This window comes from Colletes latitarsis, chromosome 7 (genome assembly GCF_051014445.1).
Source record: "Colletes latitarsis isolate SP2378_abdomen chromosome 7, iyColLati1, whole genome shotgun sequence".
Classification (NCBI taxonomy): domain Eukaryota; kingdom Metazoa; phylum Arthropoda; class Insecta; order Hymenoptera; family Colletidae; genus Colletes; species Colletes latitarsis.
In genome coordinates, this window is record NC_135140.1 from 12,207,210 (window position 1) to 12,230,017 (window position 22,808).

A 22,808-nucleotide genomic window follows, 5' to 3' on the forward strand; every position below is an offset into this window, starting at 1 on the left:
ATACAGTTTAAAACGCATAATTGAATGAATAAAATAAGTGGGTGTGAAGTTTTAGGAAAACAATGTTCATAGAATTCTTTATTTTATAATGTAACAAAATGAATGTTCCACGCTAATAGGAGAATAGTAATTCATTATCCAAAACGTCGCCTTCTATTACTATAACAACAACGATAACCACTATCAACAAAACTGTTAACAATGGTCATGGTATACAATTACATTAAAGGAGTCAGCATAGAAAATACAGATATGAAAATATACCATATAAATATGAAAATACACCATGTACATGCTACATCAACTTTTCTTTCGTTTTACTATATCGCGTAATATTCTAATACAATCAAATTAAGCGACGACACAATCGCTTTCTAGGATTGAAAAACGCACGGACTACAAGTTTCCTTTGACTTTTACTGTAACCATTATAATTCTTTGATGAAAGAAATTTGTAAACAGCATACAAAGTCATGCTTTTTATGTTGTTGCAGCTATACCTTTAATTTACCTGAACGTGAACACCAATATGATTGAAAGTTAATGAATCATGCCAGTTTTGCAATGTCTACGGAATAATGTTAAATGATACGTTTATCTTTATTGTCGCTGTTGCTACAAGATTATCAAATTAAATAGGTAGACATAATAAGCTTTAATGCTACGTGCACAGGAACACCCTAAAATCAACCTTTGCTAGATATTGAGCTATATAGATACTTAACGACCTTAGAGTACTTTTCGAAAGCATAAAATACGAATTATAGGACGCTTGATTTGCGACAATTTTGTAACATATATTCGGACAATAAAAAATTATTCGAATGACTCTTTCGTCTTTACTTTTCCTCATCTCTTCATTTCTAGGTACTTATATACGAGACTCTAATGCCGATTTTAAACCAGGATAGACGAATGGTCCAAAACGATTTTATTTACTTTGCTTTCGACATAGTATAGTTTCTAATATAAATTGTTCCTGGACGATCCCCTCTCATCCGAGGCACGTCTTCTTTTCTCGTACTAAATATCAATTTCAACTAGCAGGCCTTTAACTCGCATAGAACGCGTTCGATAAAGGTGCAATCACTATTGCAGTACAAATTCGTCGTCCGATTCCTCCTTTATGCACAGTACCACCGTCGAGACGGATTTTACTTTACTCGTTCAGAATACAGGTACGCACGAGTGCATCGCAGACAGAGTAAGGATCGCAATTGCTGCTGGGTCTCCTGTCTTCCAAATAGCCCTTTTTCTCCTCGGCAACACCCCGCGGGATACGAATGCTAACGTTACGATTGGCTACGCCGGCGCTGAAATCGTGTATACTACTGGTTTCGCATTTCCCTGTCAAACGACGCTCGTTGTCTTTTCCACCGCGCGGATCGTACGCCTGAATGTGCCTGAGGTGTTGTTTGCTCAATTTGTCGATAGCTTTCTCGATCGCGGCGATACCGTTTTCGGCGCGCATTGCTTTCGTCGAGAAATTCGTATGGGCGCCGGCTCCGTTCCACAAACCCTCCATAGGCTTAGGATCCAAAGTAACGACCACGCCGTACTCCTCGGCCACACGATGAAGGATAAACCTGGCGATCCATAGATCGTCACCGGCGGAAATACCGCTGCAAGGACCGACTTGGAACTCCCACTGCGACGGCATTACCTCAGCGTTCGTACCAGCAATTTTCACGCCTGCGTAAAGACAAGCTCGATAGTGGGCCTCGACGATTTCACGGCCGATCACTTTGTCGGCACCGACGCCGCAATAATACGGGCCCTGAGGCCCCGGATACCCGTGTTTCGGCCAACCGAGCGGCCTGTTGTCGATATCCAGGAAAGTGTACTCCTGTTCGATTCCGAACCAAGGATCCTGGTCCTTAACCATTTCCATTGCCTTGTTTGCTGTGAAACGTTTGTTCGACGCCGTCGGTGTCTTGTCGCTGTGGTAAGTGTCGCAGAGCACCAGTTTGTTGTTACCACGGCGAAATGGATCGTTGTAGATCGCTACCGGGCAAAGGTAAATGTCACTATTCGCTCCATCCGCCTGATACGTCGAGCTACCATCGTACGTCCAAATTGGTAACTCTGAAAACAAATAAATCAGTGTTTTGTTTTTACCAAATATTTTTTAACGATTTTATTATAGTTTTTTCTTATCTTTAATACATACATTTCAAAGTATCCATTATACTGTACAATCTGAGTCCATTTCAGCTATAAACACATCATCCTAACGTCTAACCTAATCCTAACAATACAAGATAAAACATAACTGTTTGCCTCGCTACTTTCATTTGTCTATAATAGGAGTTCATTAATCGTTGATCTGCTGACTGTAATAATCTTTACCACTAATTCCTAATCGTTTCTACCTGTTCTCAGGATCTCGTGGCTCACGAGTCGTAATCTGCGACCAGAATGCACAGAATTGATGAGATGAGAGTATCGAGAACGAGAAAAGTGACGACAGAGCCACTAACGGAGCATTGGGGGAAGCAAACGCATCTGCTACACGAGCCAATGTATGCGAGAGAAGGCGAACGTATACATATAATTGAGGAAAATTGAGACGAATAACTTTTTTTTAGCCATTTAATGATTTTGAAAGTTCTTATGATTTATTAAGCCACGTAATGTACATACCTTTTTGCTCTATAATTTCTTTTTATCTTGTATTAAGTTAAATAACTATACATTTTATACTCTATGGAAGCATTCTATAGTTCATCCTATAACTAAGTTGAGTTTTTTCATTAAAAATTCTTGAAAGAGTGTAATTTCTTTGGCCTGTTGACTATTAATGTTTCGTAATTCCAATGAAACGTTCGTCATGGATGACTCATATACATATATGTATTATCCTTCGATGCATCGACTCTTACCTACTCTATTATACCGTTGCCCTTCATTACTTGAAAGCATTTCATACCTTCGATCGCAAATAGCTCTGTGCTAATTGTAAGTTACATAATTTAGATATAACTGGATCGGCTGCTTTTCGGATACGATTTTATCTCACAAAACGTGTTCAACAAGCAATGTTAACAACAGTGTCCAATTGTCCATACGACAAATTGCGCGTGGTGTGTGCCTCAAAGATCTATTCTTGGACATTCAGTTATACATGCACACATATATGCAGACGACACGCGCCTGGTCCAATGCTTCGATCCTGATAATGCACATACTGCTTGGCGAGAAACTGAAATAGATCTGGAAAAGATCTATTCGTGATTTTACGCGCACGATCTATAATCGAATCCGAGGAAAAGTACATTGTTTACAATCAGATCAAGATCGTTTATTTTTGCAAAGGAAAAGAGTCTTCGAGACCGATCTGAACTTATGCCCAACAAAACCTATCGATATACTGCTGTTTAAAAATTTCTGCCAGAATTGATCCTTCCTTCACCATAGAATATATTTCATGCACAATGTTCATTAGAATAGGTAATTGCAGTCGAACAAATCTAAACGTACTTGCTCATAAGGTACGTGCATTGACTAGAATACTTTAGATGGGATTAATATTCATCGTGTATCGTGGTTGCCGGTCGAATTGCATGTATGTGTCAAGGTTGATTCACAGAAAGGAAACAGAACAAGTGTTTCAGACAAAACAAAATAGATATCGCGTAGGAAGAATGTTAAGTAGCCACCGTTTAGCTTCTATCGTGAAATAATGTGAAGCGCGATTAAATAATACCAGCAGTTGCTACGCAATTGAAAATACTCGAAGCTGAAATTTGACGTTCAAGGTCCGTTGAAGTCTAGCTACAAAATTCCATTCTATCCCCTTGCATAAATAGTAATTTGTATACATTTTGAAATTCAACAGCGTGGCACTATAAATCGTTTACCAACCTGATGCGTGTTTCGGCACGAAATCCACCGTTCTAGTTTTGCTTCGCAATGCTTCGCCGGTACCGTCGATCCAAATGTACTTTGCTTGAATTTTATCTTCCGGTTGGGGCAGATCGAGATATCTGTTCAGCAGGGTTTTGTCTAAGGCCGCGTTCGGAGACTCGTCCAGCATTGAACGTGACATTGTGACGCTGTAACACAATGGAATAATATATTGGGAGTAATACGGGATAAGTATAAAGAATTAATAGATTCTTTTAATAAATAATAGACTTTCAGATATGTGATTACTTCCTTTTCTTCTAATTTTCTTAATAAGCTCATTCTTTTCAATGAAACTGAAAATTGTAATAAATAAACAAGCGACTAATCTAGTTACTATAAAAACCAGAAAATTGCATTATGTTTTTCACGCAAAACAGATTTTCTTTTATTTATTTCTTTTTTCTATTTCCAGTGTTGTGAATTATTTCCAACAGTGCAAATCGTCTCGAACTGTTATACGAACGGAGGCAAATTATTTCGGAGAATAGGGGCAAAGAAAGCGAAGAAATGTTTGGAAATTCAAATCGCATTCGTTTTCATTTTAATTCGATTGGACGGTGGCGCCATCATCGACGAAAACGTGTACCCGCACGACATGTCATGGCGATTGATTCGTGTGCAGCGTCACCGGGAACGCACAAGTCTCTCTCTCGATTTATTCGTGGTGGGTCGGAAAGATAGGTGCGCCCACATATCACGTAACTTCGCATCGGGCACCATGCGGCACGCACGTGGTTTTCGCATGCACTGGAACCATACTATATGTATACATGCCAGACGCCCACGAGCACCGCGGTTCGCACGGTGCTTTTAAGGTCTTTAACCGATAGGTTGTTCGAATAATCGCCTTTTAAATGCTTCCAATAATGTTTACGACTAATAAGTCGTTACGATACGATAATAATATCGTAACTTTGAAAGAAATCTAACTATAGGAATAAAATGAAAAGAAAAAGACTAGCGACTGGTTTTCTGGCAAAGTAGAAACAAAATTTCTAAATATGTGTTCCAAAAACCAGTAAACAGTTAGCGATAACGGTATGTTGACCGCAATGGCATCACTCTTAAATTACGGAACTATGTATCAGTCGATTCTGAGCCAATTTTAAACAGTGAGAACTTTATTGTTCTCTTGAATGTGCATGAACTTTTAACGGTGCGTTAATGATTAGACCAGGAACTCTACTTGGTAGTTTTCTGCGTTAGGATAAGAAAAATCTGATCGGTGGACGTTCCCTGACAAAATTGTTAAAAAATTACAGAAATAAATGGAAGGTTTCTTCTGTCTGTAGATCTGTATTTGTTTTCATGGCAGGGAAACTGTATAGTTCTGAGACTCGAGCAAGTTTTCTATTTTCAATTATGTAATCCCCGCTCATCATCGGTATTCACTGCATGCAGATCGCTCGTTAAATCATCCCACGTGTATTTTAATTGCTCGGTACACACTCGAAGATTTTTCTATTTCCCATGCTCTTTATCTTAACTCTGACGAACTCTTTGATTATATTTCTGACGTTACAACGTTTGTTCTCGTCGATTTTACCTATTCAAATATACTGGAATTGAAACTTTGTAATTCTCGTGACGTTCTTCCGAAGCTCGTTTTTGTTTTCCCTCTGCAGTTAACGTTAAATGGTCTGATCGTTTGTAATGGAACGGCTCGATGATTGTTTGATTGCTGGGCAACGTTTCATTATGGATGCATCCTGCTGACCCCGAGAGTATTTCCTCCGTGACATTTCGACCATTTAGGCCCCTAAACATCTGCTCTATTTTCTTCTAAAAATAACTTTATAAGCAAAGGGATATAATATTCGTTAATTTTTAAGAAATCGTTCTTTTATAAATTATATTCGTCGTTCTGTGGCGCTGCTTTGCTACGGGTGGGAACTCGAAGAATTTCGTAGGAGGACAGAAAAGGAAAGAAGGGAGCGGCGTTTTATTTGGGCCCACTAGTGGATCCATCAATAAGGCTTTCTAGCAGTCCCTGCCTTAGGCGACTGGGATATTGAGAAGTCCATCGAGGATTGTATACATATATACAACCAAGGGGTCGGTCGAGCGCTTGTGAGAGCGCGATCCCTCTGGCGGCGAGCATGGGAGGCGACGCCACAGTTCAATCCTATTATTGATATTTATGCCGTTGTTAAGAGTATACGGCATTATATGTGTCAGTAAAGTGAGTGTTCTGTTATCTTATCCGCCGTGTCTTATCAGTTTCAATAATAATGCCTACGTGCTTCTCTTGTCATCGAAAAACACCAATGCAAAGCGATTATGATAATCTAGTTTCAATATTTGTAACATTTATCCCAATATGTTTTGAAACATTGGACACTTCGAACGTTTTGTAATAACATACTGCACGAACGCTAAAGTTCTAATTACATATTACTACACGTTCCATTACCTTCGAATAATTCGAATACAATAAAATTCGCTTTTTATCATTTCATTTACAAATGTGCATTTTCAAACATTCGATATGTTTCGATTTCATCTTAAAATTGCTAAGAATCACTCGCAATACACTAACAACGAATTGTTATCGTAAATTACTAAGTAGAAGGTTCGTCTTAAAGTTATTAACAATTTAAGATTCGCCTGAATGACGGCAATCCGCAGACAGTTGCGCACGAACTATGTACCATGTAGAAAGCGTACTTACCGACGTATCCGATAGCATTACCACAGACCAGGTATACGACTTATACCATGTACAGGGTGTCCACGCTAAAGTGTGACAGTCGCGATATATCAATAACTATTGATGATACGAAAAAATTGTTTATCTATAAATTGCAGGATAAAATGGGATCTCTATTTTGGCGTAAACGAACACTTTTTTACGTTATTAATTTCAAAGATACGATGGTGTAGTTTCGTTTTTAGAGAACTATGTATCTTTTTTTGGATTATAGCGTTTTTCAAGACGAATTCATTAAGCTTTAATGTATTCATTCGATTTTTATTAATTTTCAAGATACAACGCTTAGAAATTTACTGATTTTCAGCGGAGACGTCTCGGCTTGAGTGGTATATAAGTCATATACCTCGTATTACGTTCTTGCCTCAATTTATGGGAACGCAAACACACGTTGAACGACATTAAACCTGTCTTGTGAAAATCCAGAAGGGCATATCGAAACCCGCCCGACGAGATTTTCAAACAGAGAGGGTAAATGCCACTTCCGGTACACGATTCTGTCCTAAAAAAGTGTCGTCCGCAAAGATATCCTTTTAGACACGGATCCACTATCCAATTAAACACGCACGCACCACTGCAATTACGTTATTCACGAGTGTCCGACGTGTACACGCAACTCGCGTTTTGTCTCGTCCGCGAGAATTAGTTCCACATTACAAGTGTGCAAGCGTGTCTAAATTTAAAAGCGTAAAAAAGAATCTGTCGATAAATTTGTTCATTTAGGCAACCAATAAGGTAACATTTAAGGGAATATTCTCGCGTAACGACTCGTAACAGCGACTCGTGTTTATGTGTTTTCACCGTGTAAAAGGAGGGTCAGGTGAATATTGATATCTTTGTAGGTCAAATTCGAACAAGTATTTCCCTCTGTTTGTTGCACAATCCGCGTTTAATCGATTATTTGTACTTTAGAAGAACATTGCCGCTCGAAATACATTTCGGTTTCTAGGTCTTATCTCCTTGCCACCAAATACGTATTCCCCTTTGTGTCTTATTTATTTCGGGGGTTCGATAATCTCTGCCCCTCCGTCTATACGCGTGTCCATATCGATTCCAGTTTTTAATAACCGCGATTTAAGGTGTAACACTTTATACATTCTTCCAGAGGATCGCGACAAATGCATACAAAGTAAACTCGTAACGACTATGTTTATTGTACGTGCATTTAAGTAATGTCGATGTTAAGCGAAATAACAAGTCTAAGTAAATCTAATAACATATGTCGCTACTAAACAAAAATGTTAACGCATTACGTGAATGTTACCACAGAGCGACCTTCGCCGGGAAGGTGTTTGGTCGTTCAAATGTTACATACGTAGTTAATTGATACGTTTAATCGTGTCTTGAAACCGGTTAAACTCATAACCGCGGGTGGAAGTTGCTTATAATTGCCGTGAGATTATTTCAACTGTACAGAACGAGTTCCATGCAATTTATTTAACCAACGATCTTCGAAAAATGAATTGACGAGCACGATACGAACGGACGGAAAAATATTCTCGAATGTAGAGTAAGTGCAGCATATTTGAAATACTGTTGATAATTTCAAATATCAGAGTATTTAAAAAAAATAATTACTAAAGTTGTTTGTTTTAAATGTCGCAAATAATAGGGGACGACTGTATAACACCTGATAGCCAATGTCTTTTGTTGAAGAACCGTAATCCTGGCATTCAAAGTGAAACGTACATTTTACAGCAAGTATTCCATCGTTGCAATTATGGTTAAAATATATCGAAACTTTAAAATTCATCGATTAATATTGATTCTATGGTTTCGTGTCAGAAGTTACCTTTTAAAATTTTAACTGGAAAATATATTCTATAATAATTTTAATCATTTTTCCTTAATTGACTTTCTGACTTGCAGGTTTTTCACTCTAAATTATTACTAATTATACAGGTTGTAATGGGAGATTTTAGAGACCAAAATAAGACGAAAATCAAGAATATCAATTTGTTGATGGAGGATAAGAAGTTATTAACATTTAAAGTTCCGCACGAACTGAATTTTTTTCTCGAAAGTGGGTAGGAATTCGGGGGTGTGTCTATTCACCAAAAATAATTGAAACTGACCCTTATAACCGAAAATAATTTTTTTAGAACGATTAGAAATTTTTTAATTTTGTCGAAAAATTTCACACTTTCTCGAATTTTTTTCTCGAAACTGCGTAGGATTTCGGTTGTATGTCTTTTGACCAAAAATGCTTGTAATTGACCCCTGCAACCGAAAATAATTTTTTTAGAACGATTGGAAATTTTTTAATTTTGTCGAAAAACACACTTTCTCGAATTTTCTTCTCAAAAGTGGGTAGGATTTCTGGGGTGTGTTTATTCACCAAAAATAATTGAAACTGACCCCTATAACCAAAAATAATTTTTTTGGAATGATTGGAAATTTTTTAATTTTGTCGAAAAATTCCACACTTTCTCGAATTTTTTTCTCAAAAGTGGGTAGGAATTCGGGGGTATGTCTATTCACCAAAAATGCTTATAATTGATCCCCGCAACCAAAAATAATTTTTTCAGAATGACTTGAATACTATTACTCCGAAATACAAATTTTTATTGCGTGTATGTAACAATATTTAAACATAAAAAGATATGAAATTAATGTAAAATACACTTATTTAACACTAAAAGGGTTTTAATTTACAAAACCTGCATTAACAGTTCAATTTTGCTTCGATTTCTTCTCTATACATATTTCGTTTCACCTATCAATGGTGTTGCGATATGCAGCATTAACGTTCGTAAATAAATATGAGTTCGAAATCGTTGACGTTATGTAATTCACGTGTTACCAGTGCTTTTATGTTATATAATCTTGGTTCTAAAATTCACATTCGCAGAATAACGCGTTAAGTATTATACATATGAGCAGTTTTAAAGTGTGACGAGTAGTTTTCCGCTAGGTTCCGGAAGAATTCGTTTAAACGACCTCATGCTGGGCAGTATACCCAGTCAAATTGAATAGAAGCCATGAAAGCAATTGAGGATATTAATTATCCCCTGGATGATGGTCCGCTGACAAACCGAGGCTATTAAAAAGAAAAAAAAAATATAAAAAAAATAGAAAGGATTTGTATTACAGTGTGAAACGAGTTATAAAATTGACTGTTAATTGAGCTCATTATATATACATGTGTACAAACGTGCATAACTCTGTACGGAAATTTTCGTAGTACTAATATGTAGCTGCTAAATAAAATGTAATCTAAAATTAAACTCGGCCTAACTGATCGTTAAACAAATTCCACGACGTATTTGGCGCGTGTTTTATAACTACGTTTATCATAAATATCAACAGATACGTCGGCGTTTCAAAACTGTTAGTTTCATATTTTTTTTTTTGGAAATAATATTCTTACGCTGTCGGACCGAACTCGCAAAATGTTGATTTTACGCGTAGACTATATAATTGAACATTCGACGCAGTACTTACTTTTGCAATTTCGCCAAATTTATTTCCCTTTCACGCCTCGACAATTATTTTTAGTTCCACGGTGGAAGCGTTAATTGAGCTTATCGTATATTCGTTGAATAAAAATTAATTTGCAAATTATTTTCAGTTTATAAGCTACTCCCTTGCGTCTCCAGGCTGCCTTTACTCCGTTACGGTTTTCCTTTTTTTTTTTTTTTGAGAAAAATTTATCGCAAGACGTTCGATCGATCTGCAATTTAGTACGAATTATTTTCTCATCGAAAGAACAATTTCAGAGGGTCGCGTGCAGAATAATGATTATGGTCGGTCTACGTTATTCAAAATCAGAGATGGTTAAATTTTATTTACGGGATATAAAGGTAAGTTAATTTATAAGACGCTAGTGATCGATGCATAAAAAGTATAGCCTCTATTCTAGTTGTCACGCAATGACATTTTCTTTTGTTTCGCATCTTGAAGCTTCGGGTTTCGACGAGAGACCGTGAATTTCTCAGTGCCACCGGGTCCTCTGCCAACAATTTCGAGCACACGTGGCTCGATGCACTTATACAAATCGTAATTCATTCCCCAAGGAGCGTGGTTCGTTCCCACCAATGTTCGTTCCTCGCTTTCCATGTTTTTACGACGATAATCACTTCCGGATGTGTCGACCAATCAAGTATACAGGGTGTTCAGCCACCCCTAGGAAAATTTTTAATAGGGGATTCTAGAGGCCAAAATAAGACGAAAATCAAGAATATCAATTTGTTGATGGAGGCTTCGTTAAACAGTTATTAACGTTTAAAGTTCCGCCAGAATTTAATTTTTTTCTAGAAAATGCGCAGGATTTCGGGGGTATGTCTATTCACCAAAAATGTTTATAACTGACCCCCGCAACCGAAAATAATTTTTCCAGAACGATTTGAAATTTTTGTTTTAAGCACCTAACCCCCTGTCGATTTTTCTTCAAAATTCCTTTTTCATTTTTAGTAATTTTGTTTGACGCCCTATAGAAAAGTTGTCTAATACTTTTTTGTAGGTACCCGCCGGCTCTATTTTAGAAAAAAGTTTCAATGAAAAATATTCACTATTGCAGCAGTTATGGCTGTTTGAAAATTGGACCATTTTTATGGGGTTTTTCTCATTTTACGGCGTCAAAGAACAACTTTTTCAATATTGTTAGAATTCCTACATATTCTCCACCAAAATACGCGTTGTTTGCATTTTGAAATATTAAAATCCTCCAATCCGTTCAGAAGTACTGATATTATAAGCATCGAGGAAGCATTTGTGGCCAGAATATTATATTCTCGGTAAGGAATTTTTTTCTTTAAAGTGCACAAGATTTCGGGGATACGTCTATTCACCAAAAATGATTGTAATTGACCACTTCAACTAAAAATAATTTTTTTAGGACGATTTGAAATTTTTTTTTTCCGTCGAAAAATTTCACACCTTCTCGAATTTTTTTCTAGAAAGTGGGTAGGATTTCGGGGATATGTCTATTCACCAAAAATGTTTATAATTGACCCCCGTAACCGAAAATAATTTTTCCAAAACGATTTGAAATTTTTGTTTTAGGCACCTAACCCCTTGTCGATTTTTCTTAAAAATTCGTTTTTTATTTTTAATAAATATGTTCGACGCCCTACAGAAAAGTTGTCTAATACTTTTTTGTAGGTATCCGTGGGCTTTGCTTCAGAAAAAATTTCAATGAGATAGCTTTACTATTGTAGGAGTTATGGACGGTTTGAAAATTGGACCACTTTTAGGGGGTTTTTCTCACTTTACAGTGTCAAGGAACAACTTCTTCCATATTGTTAGAATTTCTACACATTCTCCACCAAAATACGCGTTGTTTGCATTTTGAAATATTAAAATCCTCCAATCCGTTCAGAAGTACTGATATTATAAGCATCGAGGAAGCATTTGTGGTCAGAATATTATATTCTCGGTAAGGAATTTTTTTCTCTAAAGTGCACAAGATTTCGGGGATACGTCTATTCACCAAAAATGATTGTAATTGACCACTTCAACTAAAAATAATTTTTTTAGGACGATTTGAAATTTTTTTTTTCCGCCGAAAAATTTCACACCTTCTCGAATTTTTTTCTAGAAAGTGGGTAGGATTTCGGGGATATGTCTATTCACCAAAAATATTTATAATTGACCCCTGCAACCGAAAATAATTTTTCCAAAACGATTTGAAATTTTTGTTTTAGGCACCTAACCCCTTGTCGATTTTTCTTAAAAATTCGTTTTTTATTTTTAATAAATATGTTCGACGCCCTACAGAAAAGTTGTCTAATACTTTTTTGTAGGTACCCGTGGGCTTTGCTTCAGAAAAAAATTTCAGTGAGATAGCTTTACTATTGTAGGAGTTATGGACGGTTTGAAAATTGGACCACTTTTAGGGGGTTTTTCTCACTTTACAGTGTCAAGGAACAACTTCTTCCATATTGTTAGAATTTCTCTTATTCTCCACTAAAATACGCGTTATTTGCATTTTGAAAAATTAAATAAATAGAGAAACATTACACTGTACGACTCTGCACGAGTTTCAATAATTTAGTACAATGTTCATGTTTTATCGAAAAAATATCTGTACCGCTAGGTGTACGATTTTAAGTAACAGTCACTGTATATTGCGTTTAAAACTGAAATCGATTTGACGAAATGCATATACTTTGTCGAGCAACGGTATTAATCAACAACATCGAGCCAAATTGTTACGAGGAACCCTCGAGAGCGCGGCGCACGTGACTCGTTTTTTCGTACACGACACACTGAACTCTCGCAAATCAACGGTGGGTCATCGGGTCTCAAGAATCGCGTGGATATGTTTTCGCGAGTCTCCATGGCGATATAACGCCGGTACGAATCGATACGAGTGTTCTTTCCTATTAACAAGACTGTAAGTAAGCGTGCTGATAGGGGTTGCAGCACGTGTAATCATCGGACGACGCGCGTCCGTTCCGAAACTTTAAAGAAATAAGTGTGTCGTCAGGCTAACCCTTTCCTCTCTTAAGCCAACGAACCGTTTAACGCGTCGAGTGACCGAAAATATTGATAAAATCGAATCGTTTCTCAGTCTGTATTTATCCTAAATTTTTTCAATTCTCTCGTTATTTGTGTCCGTCTCGTTAACGCAGATTTGCCCAGGCACCGATGAGAAATCTCGAATCGTCCGTAACTTGAAAAATTGCATCGTCGACAAGTGAGAAAAACGAAATTAACAGAAACAGTGTGTTCCGTTCGTCTCGACATGGTGACGGAAAATGAATAAGAAAAGGTATACAATATGTAATCGTCAAGAGTATAACATTGGGCTGTATATTCCTTAAAAGCCTATCGTATATGATAAGTATTTATTTTGAATTTAACGACGAACGATTGCACGAATTTCTGTCGGAATATTGCTGGTCTCCTGACGTCACGATCGATAAATCATCGATGACAAAAGTAAAAAAAAAAAAAGAAGTTGAATGCGAGAGGGACTATCTTATGGCGTCACCTCCCGTACTCGCCACCAGAGGGCTACGTTCTTGTTTCTCTCGCAAGCGCTCGACCGACACCTCCATTGCTAAACTGTACACTCCTCTACCGACTACTCAATATCCCAATATTATTGTCTAAGGCAGAGCAATTTCCTTTTCTCCATTCCTACTATCTTTCTGGTCACTTCCCACCAACAAAGCAGCGCCATAGCCTTAAATAAGCTCTCCCTTAATTCACGATATTAACGATCGCTACGCTGGCTGTCAGAGCGTAATGATACATTCTATTCGAAACAGGTGCAATCGATCGTTTTGTGCAAAGATGTAGAACGCTCTCGTTTAAACGTACTCGAAAATAGAAGTATCGACTGCCAGTACAAACGACACTGTTTCGTTACCGTTTGTTTTACCTAAAACGCGACCACGCGCCGTCACGGTTAATTATCATAGTTCGTCGATCGTATTCGATGGAATCGAATCCACCGTGCCAATCGCGGACGCGGTGAATAGAAAATTCGATGATTATTCGATTTAGAAGTTTCGTAGCCTCGTAGCCTCTGACCGATGCATCCTCGTGAGATAAACGCAATCTTGCGATTAGTCGGAGTAACACTTATCTAGAAACTTCAGTACAATCTCACCTTGCTTGAAAGAATGTGTAACGATTTTTGTTTTATGCCGATTACAAGATTTTTGTATATTTATGCAATTCTGCATAGTTGAACATCGTAACCGTGAATAACAATTTGGAATAAATTTTCGAATTCCAGCCCATCAGTCTTGAGCGACTACAACGACGACTTTTGATTTAAGATTAACACTAAAGCTACCGACGATTACAGTGTATTTATTTGTACCAAAGAGATTAAAACGATAGAAATAATTGTTTATTCGTTCCCTTCTAGAAAATTAGATATTATTAATAGAAACGAATTTTTATTAGAAATTACAAATGAGTCATTTTGACTGCTTTGGTAGTCTGGTGTTGAGCACCATTGTTCTTAACATTAGGTTTACGGTACGCATTCAGATTCTAAACTTAACGTTATGTTAGAATCCGGGTGGTCAAGTAATGCTCTTTTCGTATTATAAGAGTTTATTCATTTACATTGAACTCGCGCCGAACTCAACTATGAAGAATAACGGAATTTGCAATGGACTTTTGACTCTTCGACAAGGCGTTAACACCCGCGGCTTCGTTAAAAAGTTATTAACAATTAAATTCAAAAATTTCAAATCGATCTGGAAAAATTATTTTCTGTTGCGAGGGTCAATTACAATCATTTTTGGTGAATACACATGTCTGCGAAATCCTATCCACTTCCGAGAAAAAAATTCGAGAAGGTATTGAAATTTGTAGACGAAATTAAAAAATTTCAAATCACACTAAAAAAATTATATTTAGTTACAGGGGATAATTACAATCATTTTTGGCCATTACACATACCCTCGAAATCCTACGCGCTTTCGAGAAAAAAATTCCTTACCGAGAATCTAATTTGAGGCCAAAAATGGTTCCCCAAAATTTCATGAAAATCTTTAAAACGTCATAACTTCTGAACGGATTGGACGATTTTAATGTTCAAAAAGCCAAACGGCGCGTATTTTTGTGTAGAATATGTAGAAATTCTAAAAATATTCGAAAAGTTGGTCCTTGACCCCGCAAAATGAGAAAAACCCCATAAAAATGGTCCAATTTTCAAACAGCCACAACTCCTACAATTGTGAATATATTTCAATGAAACTTTTTTCTGAAGTAGAGCTCATGGGTACCTACAAAAAAGTATTAGACAACTTTTCTGTAGGGCGTCAAATAAAATTACTAGAAATCAAAAACGAATTTTTAAGAGAAATCGACAGGGGGTAGGTGCCTAAATTTTTCGACGAAAATGAAAAGTTTCAAATCGTTCTGAAAAAATTATTTTCGAATCTAGGAGTCAATTACAATTATTTTTGGTGAATAGACATACCCCCGAAATTCTACCCACTTTCTAGAAAAAAATTCGAGAAGGTGTGAAATTTTTCGACGGAAAAAAAAATTTCAAATCGTTTTGGAAAAATTATTTTCGATTTGAGGGTCAATTACAATCATTTTTGGTCGTTACACATACCCCCGAAATCCTACTCAGTTTCGAGAAAAAAATTCCTTACCGAAAATCTAATTTCTGGCCAGAAATGCTTCCCCGAAATTTCATACGAATCTTTAAAACGTCGTAACTTCTAAACGGATTGAAGGATTTTAATTTTCAAAAATGCAAACAACGTGTATTTTAGTAAAGAATACGTAGAAATTGCAAAAATATTCGAAAAGATGATTCTTCAGTCAGTAAAATGAGAAAAACTCCATAAAAGCGGTCCAATTTTCAAATGACCATACCTCCTACAATAGTGAATATATTTCAATGAAATTTTAGGAGGAAGTAGAGCTCACAGCTACCTATAAAAAAGTTCCAAACAACTTTTCCGTAGCATGCCAAGCAAATTTATTAAAAATGAAAAACGAATTCTTAAGAAAAATCGACAGGTGCCTAAATTTTTTGTCAAAATTAAAAAATTTCAAATCATTCTAAAAAAATTATTTTCAATTGCAGGGATCAATTATAGTCATTTTTGATCGACACATATACCCTCGAAATTCTACGCACTTTCGATAAAAAAATTCAGTAAGGGTGAAACTTTAAACGTTAATAACTTTTTAACGAAGCCTTAATCAACAAATTGGTATTCTTGATTTTCGTCTTATTTTGGCCTCTAGAATCCTCCATTAAAATTTTTCCCAGGGGTTGCCGAACACCCTATATATGCCTTAGCAATAGTAAGGGCGGAGGACCCTTAGACCTACTGACTAAACGAGCCTTGTGACTAACAGACGATGACTTATCGATATTTGGCCTATTGGTCATCCAACAGTTATAGGACTCATAAATATTATTTGTTAGCAATTTATGTTGAATTGAATTCATGTAATATGTATCCTCTAATTAAAAGAGAAACTGCATTTTAATGCAACTGTCAACGTAGCGAATTATAATAAAAATATCCGCAACGATTGTCCGTAAACCTAGTGTTAAACTAGTTTTCGTTAAAGTACACGATAAATGCAGTTTTTCCACTCTTTTATTGGCTCGACTATGTTTCTGTGTGTTCGGTTTCTCTAAAAGTCGGGCAAACTGGACTTTAATCTAAAATAAATTGCCTTTGAGGCCACGTGTTCCTAACGACGATACTCATTGTGCTTTATCGGGAAGTAATGTTTGTTTTCCAGCACAGCAACGACTCGAAAGGAACATTACGCGCGTTAGAACGTCGATGAGTGACAAGCTCGTATAAAACGGTTTCAATTGCATCGAGCGTCTCGAGGTTAGCGCAAAGTTTTCCTTCGCTGCTTTTACCCGGAAGTGTAGTTTACTTTCAGTCGAGTGCACTTTGGACTGGTAACTATTTTCGCTAGTGTGTTATCTATCTACCAACAGGCGTTGCTGTTCCGACGAGCGTCGATCGCGTTGCACCGGATCTAGCTCTCTGCAGTCACCTGCCAATTGCACTTGGCATAACCACCTGCAATTCGTACGCATTGCTTCTTTTAACGTGGATGAACTAACGAAATCGCTTTGCGGAACCGCGCCGTAACTTGGCATGCCGGTTTCTTCTTTAGGACGAATAAAAAAAAAAATTACAGCATTTAAAATCTAAAATTTATCAGCAAGCTGCAACAAAGACATTACCAAATGGTGAATTATACGTTGTTCCGAAATTATTTCGAGATACACTCCGGTACAAAAGGATAGCACGCTTTCAAATTATTGTAATTTCTGTTTATTAAACATTACATATTTAGTTTTTTGTATATTTTCAGATTGCTCTTGTCGATATATACAGGGTATTCGGCCAACCCTGGGAAAAATTTTAATGGGGGATTCTAGAGGCCAACATAAGACGAAAATCAAGAATACCAATTTGTTGATGGAGGCTTCGTTAAAAAGTTATTAACTATTAAATTCAAAAATTTCAAATCGCTCTGGAAAAATTATTTTCTGTTGCGGGGGTCAATTACAATCATTTTTGGTGAATACACATGTCTTCGAAATCCTACCCACTTTTGAGAAATAAATTCGAGAAAATGTGAAAATTTCCCACAAAATTAAAATTTTTCAAATCATTCTAAAAAAATTATTTTCGATTGCAGGGGTCAATTACAATCATTTTTGGTCATTACACATACCCTCAAAATCCTACCCACTTTCGAGAAAAAAATTCGTGAAAGTGTGAAATTTGTCAACAAAATTAAAAAATTTGCAATCGTTCTAAAAAAATTATTTTTGGCTACAGGGGTCAATTACAAGTATCTTTGGTCAAAAGACATACCACCGAAATCCTACGCAGTTTCAAGAAAAAAATTCGAGTAGGTACCTAAATTTTTCGGTGAAAAAAGAAATTTTCGAATCGTTCTAAAAAAATTATTTTCGATTGCAGGGGTCAATTACAATTATTTTTGGTGGATAGACCTACCCCCGAAATTCTATCCACTTTCTAGAAAAAAATTCAATACGGTCGGAACCTTAAACGATAATAACTTTTTAACGAAGCTTCCATCAACAAATTAGTATTCTTGATTTTCGTCTTATTTTGGCCTCTAGAATCTCCCATTAAAATTTTTCCCAGGGATGACTGAACACCCTGCATAATCGCGTTCGAAAGCAACTGCAACGAAAAGAAAACTGCAAGAAAAGCAGTGGTTCTTAATCGGGGCTGGTAAAATTTTTTTTTTGTGTGTAGGGGTGTGGGCAGCGAATTTCCATGGACAACTATTAAATACTTATTTCGTATTAAACAAACTATTCATTTTTGCTATCACTACGACTCGAAGTAACAATAAAATTTATATAAATATAGGTGAATCTTCTATACCGATCGAGGATCGAGAGATTTCATTTTTAATACTATTTCTATCAAAGTTGTCACACTGTTACAGGGCCAAGCTTATTGAACCATAATAATAGCTTAGTTTCTCTCTATGATGGTTTCTTTCTTATTGGGATACAAGTACGTTTTTAACATCTTGGTCGAGTGTACCAGTGAAAGGAACGTTTACATTGGCGTTGAAACGAATCGTATAATTAACATTTTTGTCCAACTCCATAACAAAGATACACGTATGTGCATAGTTTGTCACAATGGTGAGTAAGGGTACAAGACGAAACGTCGATGACTATGACTAAATAAATACTCAATAAACCTCGATAAAAACTCAAATTTTTGTTCAAACTATCGATGGTACGGCAAAAATGTACTGGACTTTTGTATTCCCCTCGTCGAAACCTACAACTTAAAAAAAAAAAAACGTCGATCCGACGACTTCGAAATTTTACACTTTAGGGCCACTTTTTAAACAAATGGCTGGCCATAAACGTCTAGTATTTTACAGATTGCGTTTGGACACCAGCCCCTACGACTCTGTCAAATTTCGTTGAAATCCCAGGTTGTCAGGTCATGACCTCCCCTTGTGAGTACGATGGTGCTAGCTAGTTCATAACTTCCCCAGTGAACGTTCATGTTCGCCGCGTAGGGTAATGCTTTGAAAGAAATTTTCGTTCCGTACGACTGGAAAAATCGCCTATTTTTAACATTGTCCTTTCAAATAATCTGACATCTATTTTAACTATGTAGGTCAGTGTCGCTGGGAGGTCGGTTAATGCATTCCGCCCTTTTACACGATTTTATAAGAAATTCTGACTGCTTATCACGAACAAGACGATACACGAAATGGAAATATACCGAAATATTCATTTTTTTTTTTTTTGCAATTCGATTTAAATGCTTGAACTTCGCTCGATTCGACGTGTTCTATTTTATGTGGGTCAATGTAGTCGATGTTAATTCGTCCTACTGTTAATATACATATAAATCGATAATGGCGAACTGTGCCGGTCAAGAGGGAACGATCTTCGAACGTAACGGTAAAAATATAAATTTCCAAGTGACTTTGTAAACTCTGTTCCACGTGGAAGAGAAAATTAACAAGGAATGGGATACTCCAATTAACCGCCAACGTAATTCGTTCTGTTTAAACGTCGAGTAGGCGAGAACGTTATTTTAAATTGAAATGCATAATCTTGAAACGATTCGGCTTTATCCCTCGCGCGATGAAATATTCATGCGCGCGGCAACGATAATACATATATAAATATAATCAAACGCCAAGAGCCGCGGTTCTTCCATTTCGAACAAAGTGCAAGACTGTTCTGTTCGATCCTTTGTTCGCTGCGCGAAGAGATAATCCCTTCCGTTACAAATCGAAACTCTAGATATTTTTTCTGAGACCAACTTCGCCACGATTGTCAGAAGATGGCCGAAACGAGCGTCAAAAGCGTTCAATGGTTCACTTTTTAGCGTATAAAATCAGTAATGGACATTTTTTTATAAGCCAAAGCTAATGTTCCTGACAAGTTCGTTCAAAAACGTTCGCAAATGTCCCAACAAGTACTTATTTCTTAACAACGTATGTTTACTATATTAATTATTATTATATATATGTACTCGTGAAAAAAAAAATGGTAGATAATACGCGTTGCTTTATTTTAGAACAATTTAGGTTTCAGGACCCATCGACAGATGGCGCCAAGAGTAAGGTCCCATGAGTACATTCATATGCATAGGTTTTGCACTCTAAATTAACCTTTTTGCAAATCAAATTTCACCTCGTTACTAATTAAGTTTCTCCCAGGCCATCGTAATACAAGTAAAATCGAATAAACAAAGAACAATATAAAATTACATAAATTTAACATGAAATACTTGACGTTAAAATAAAAAGTGATTCTACGAACACGTTTAGGTACAAGTATTCCTAGCTATTTGTTTAAAAAGACAAACGGTTATTTTATTCGACGACTATTACAAACCGTTCAAACATTCGAGGACACGCATAACTTTACAAGTCCCAGCCCTATTGACGAGTCCTCTAGCGGGCCTAGGACGAAACACAAAAAACCTTTCATTTCCTTCCCGTTTCTCTCTTCCGTCCTACTTTCCCGACATGTTCTACTGTATTGAGAAGACTGACACCTGAGAGATATACGGGACAGATCAAAAACCCCAAAACAAATAACCACAACGATACTAAGCCAATTCCCGAGAACGCCATATATTACGCAGGCTACTTCAGAAATGGGTCGTTAAACTTTGTTATCGTATTCCACTTTTCCTAAGGATGAAAAATGGTCGTATAAACACAAGTACGGAAACGTTTCCTTTTCAGGATATAAACACCTCTTGCTCGCTTCGAAATATCGTATCAATAACTGTTACAGAATTATGAGCATTGTCAACACACTTCTCTGTTAGAAGTGAATATTGCAATAAAGCAAGTCATCCTTAAAGTGGAGGCAACTTATGTCGTGATAAATCTGTTTCTATCTAAACGTTTAATAGTCGAGTCTCATTTAGATAAATTTTAATATCAAGTAGACAGAGACTCCATCAAGAGACCTTTCCTTTTTTAAATGTCTTTAAAAGCTGTTTGAAAAAAATTTTTATAAGCAAATTTTAATAAAATCTCAAACTGCTCCATCGTAAACAAAACATGTTTACGCCTCTAGAAGGAAAAGTTTCTGAATCTATATTTATCTGACCTTTTTCCATCTTTAGGGTGACCGGAATACAACACCAAAGTTTGACGGCCTATTTCTGAAGCACCCTATATATTAAAATAGCAGAATAACGTGCAAAAATATTACTAAAATGTACTAGAAATATATCATGATAATTATTAATTATTTGCATACTATTCGACATGTTGACTGTCACGCCAGTTTTTACTATTTAGGGACATTCTTTCATAATTATAGCACGACGAATAACGGTTACAATTGTTGGACATACAAGCCGAAAGACTTGCCAAATTTGATAAAAATCGGTGAAGATCAGCACTGACATTTTTCTGTCAGTGTGTACGATGAACAATCGGCAACGTCGCAAGTTCCCGACCACGCATCTCGCGTATTTTCTTTGGTAAATCGGGGTATACTTGCACAAAACAGCAACCGAGAACGAGTCCAAATTGAACTTGACATTCTCGACACTTACTCTCCGCAAACACTTCGACTGTCGTTTTACAAACACTGTTCCATTCACTGTTTAATACTAAAACCGTGTCGCTACGAATGTACACGAAAGCAACGTTATATAATAAAAAAACGAACCGAAACGAACGTGTAATATAAACGTCCAAACTTGTCTTCGTAAATCCCGTGGCTAGGCCGCTTCTAACCTCAGTCACCGTAATAAACTCGAGTTACAATTTAATCGAATCATTGACACTTCTTGAAACCGTTCGTGCATTTTGAATGCAACGTTTTGTCAGTCTTAGAAAAGATTAGACGAGTTTTTCCGTTGTTCCGTTTACTCGTGGCGACATTCGGGTGAATCGATTTGATCCGCGATCGATCGGGCATCGATACGTCCAGTAAAATTAGTGTTCCTACTCACCGTTGCTTTGTCAGAGGTCCAACGAATATGCGCAACACCCGTATCTAGATGATCGTTTGATCGATGGTCGCAGCGTGGTCCTATCGTCGTGCGTCGCGTTCTATCGGCGTTTTGTTGCAAAAGAGTTAAAAGACACTTATCATGAAAGCGACGAGCGGCTGATAGCACGGCCCGTATCACTACCGTGCGAGCGTGGCTGCGATATTTATGTAGAAGAGCGTTTCAGCGCACGCGCAGTGTTTACCAGACGACGGGCCGGTGTCATGAGGAAACTGCCCCACCATTCACGCGTACTAATGCACAGCCACGTGAACGTGAGCTCCAGCGCTTCGGGCAACTTCGGGGAATTGAGAAAGATGACGAATGTTAGTCTTTTCTTCTCGCTCTTGAAACAGCTGAAATGCGATTTTGCGTCAGCCAGCATACGATTCCGAGCCTCGACTGTCCAGATATTTTTATTTTCCGATCTATGTAGCTATCAGGAAGGTATCGAAATGAACAAAAAATTTCGAAAATTGCGGCAAGTAATCGTAATACGTAAGGTAGGAATATAAAAAATGCTAGGGATAGTCGAGATTCGAGATCGTATGTCGATTGACGCAAAATTGGATTTCAGACTGTTTCAAGAGGAAGACGGTGAAGCTCACGTTCGCCTTCTTTGTCGACTATCCCGAAGTTGTCCGAAGTATCAGAAGTCACACACACGTGGCTGTGCGTCAGTGTGTGCAAGTGGAGGGGCAGTTTCCTCGTGACAGCGGTCTGCAGTCTGGTAAGAGCTTGCC

At 37.1% G+C, this 22,808-nt stretch overlaps 1 protein-coding gene across 1 annotated transcript; it reads right to left on the bottom strand.

The window, feature by feature from the left end:
• Window positions 1–65: 65 nt before the first annotated feature.
• Window positions 66–22,224, bottom strand: Gs2 (glutamine synthetase 2). The gene is made up of 3 exons (XM_076769951.1): window positions 22,027–22,224; window positions 3,865–4,055; window positions 66–2,085 (listed from the first exon to the last, which is right to left on the bottom strand). Exons 2-3 carry the CDS (start codon window positions 4,046–4,048, stop codon window positions 1,160–1,162), a joined length of 1,110 nt encoding a protein of 369 aa, XP_076626066.1. The 5' UTR covers window positions 4,049–4,055; window positions 22,027–22,224; the 3' UTR covers window positions 66–1,159.
• Between the last annotated feature and the right edge of the window lie 584 nt (window positions 22,225–22,808).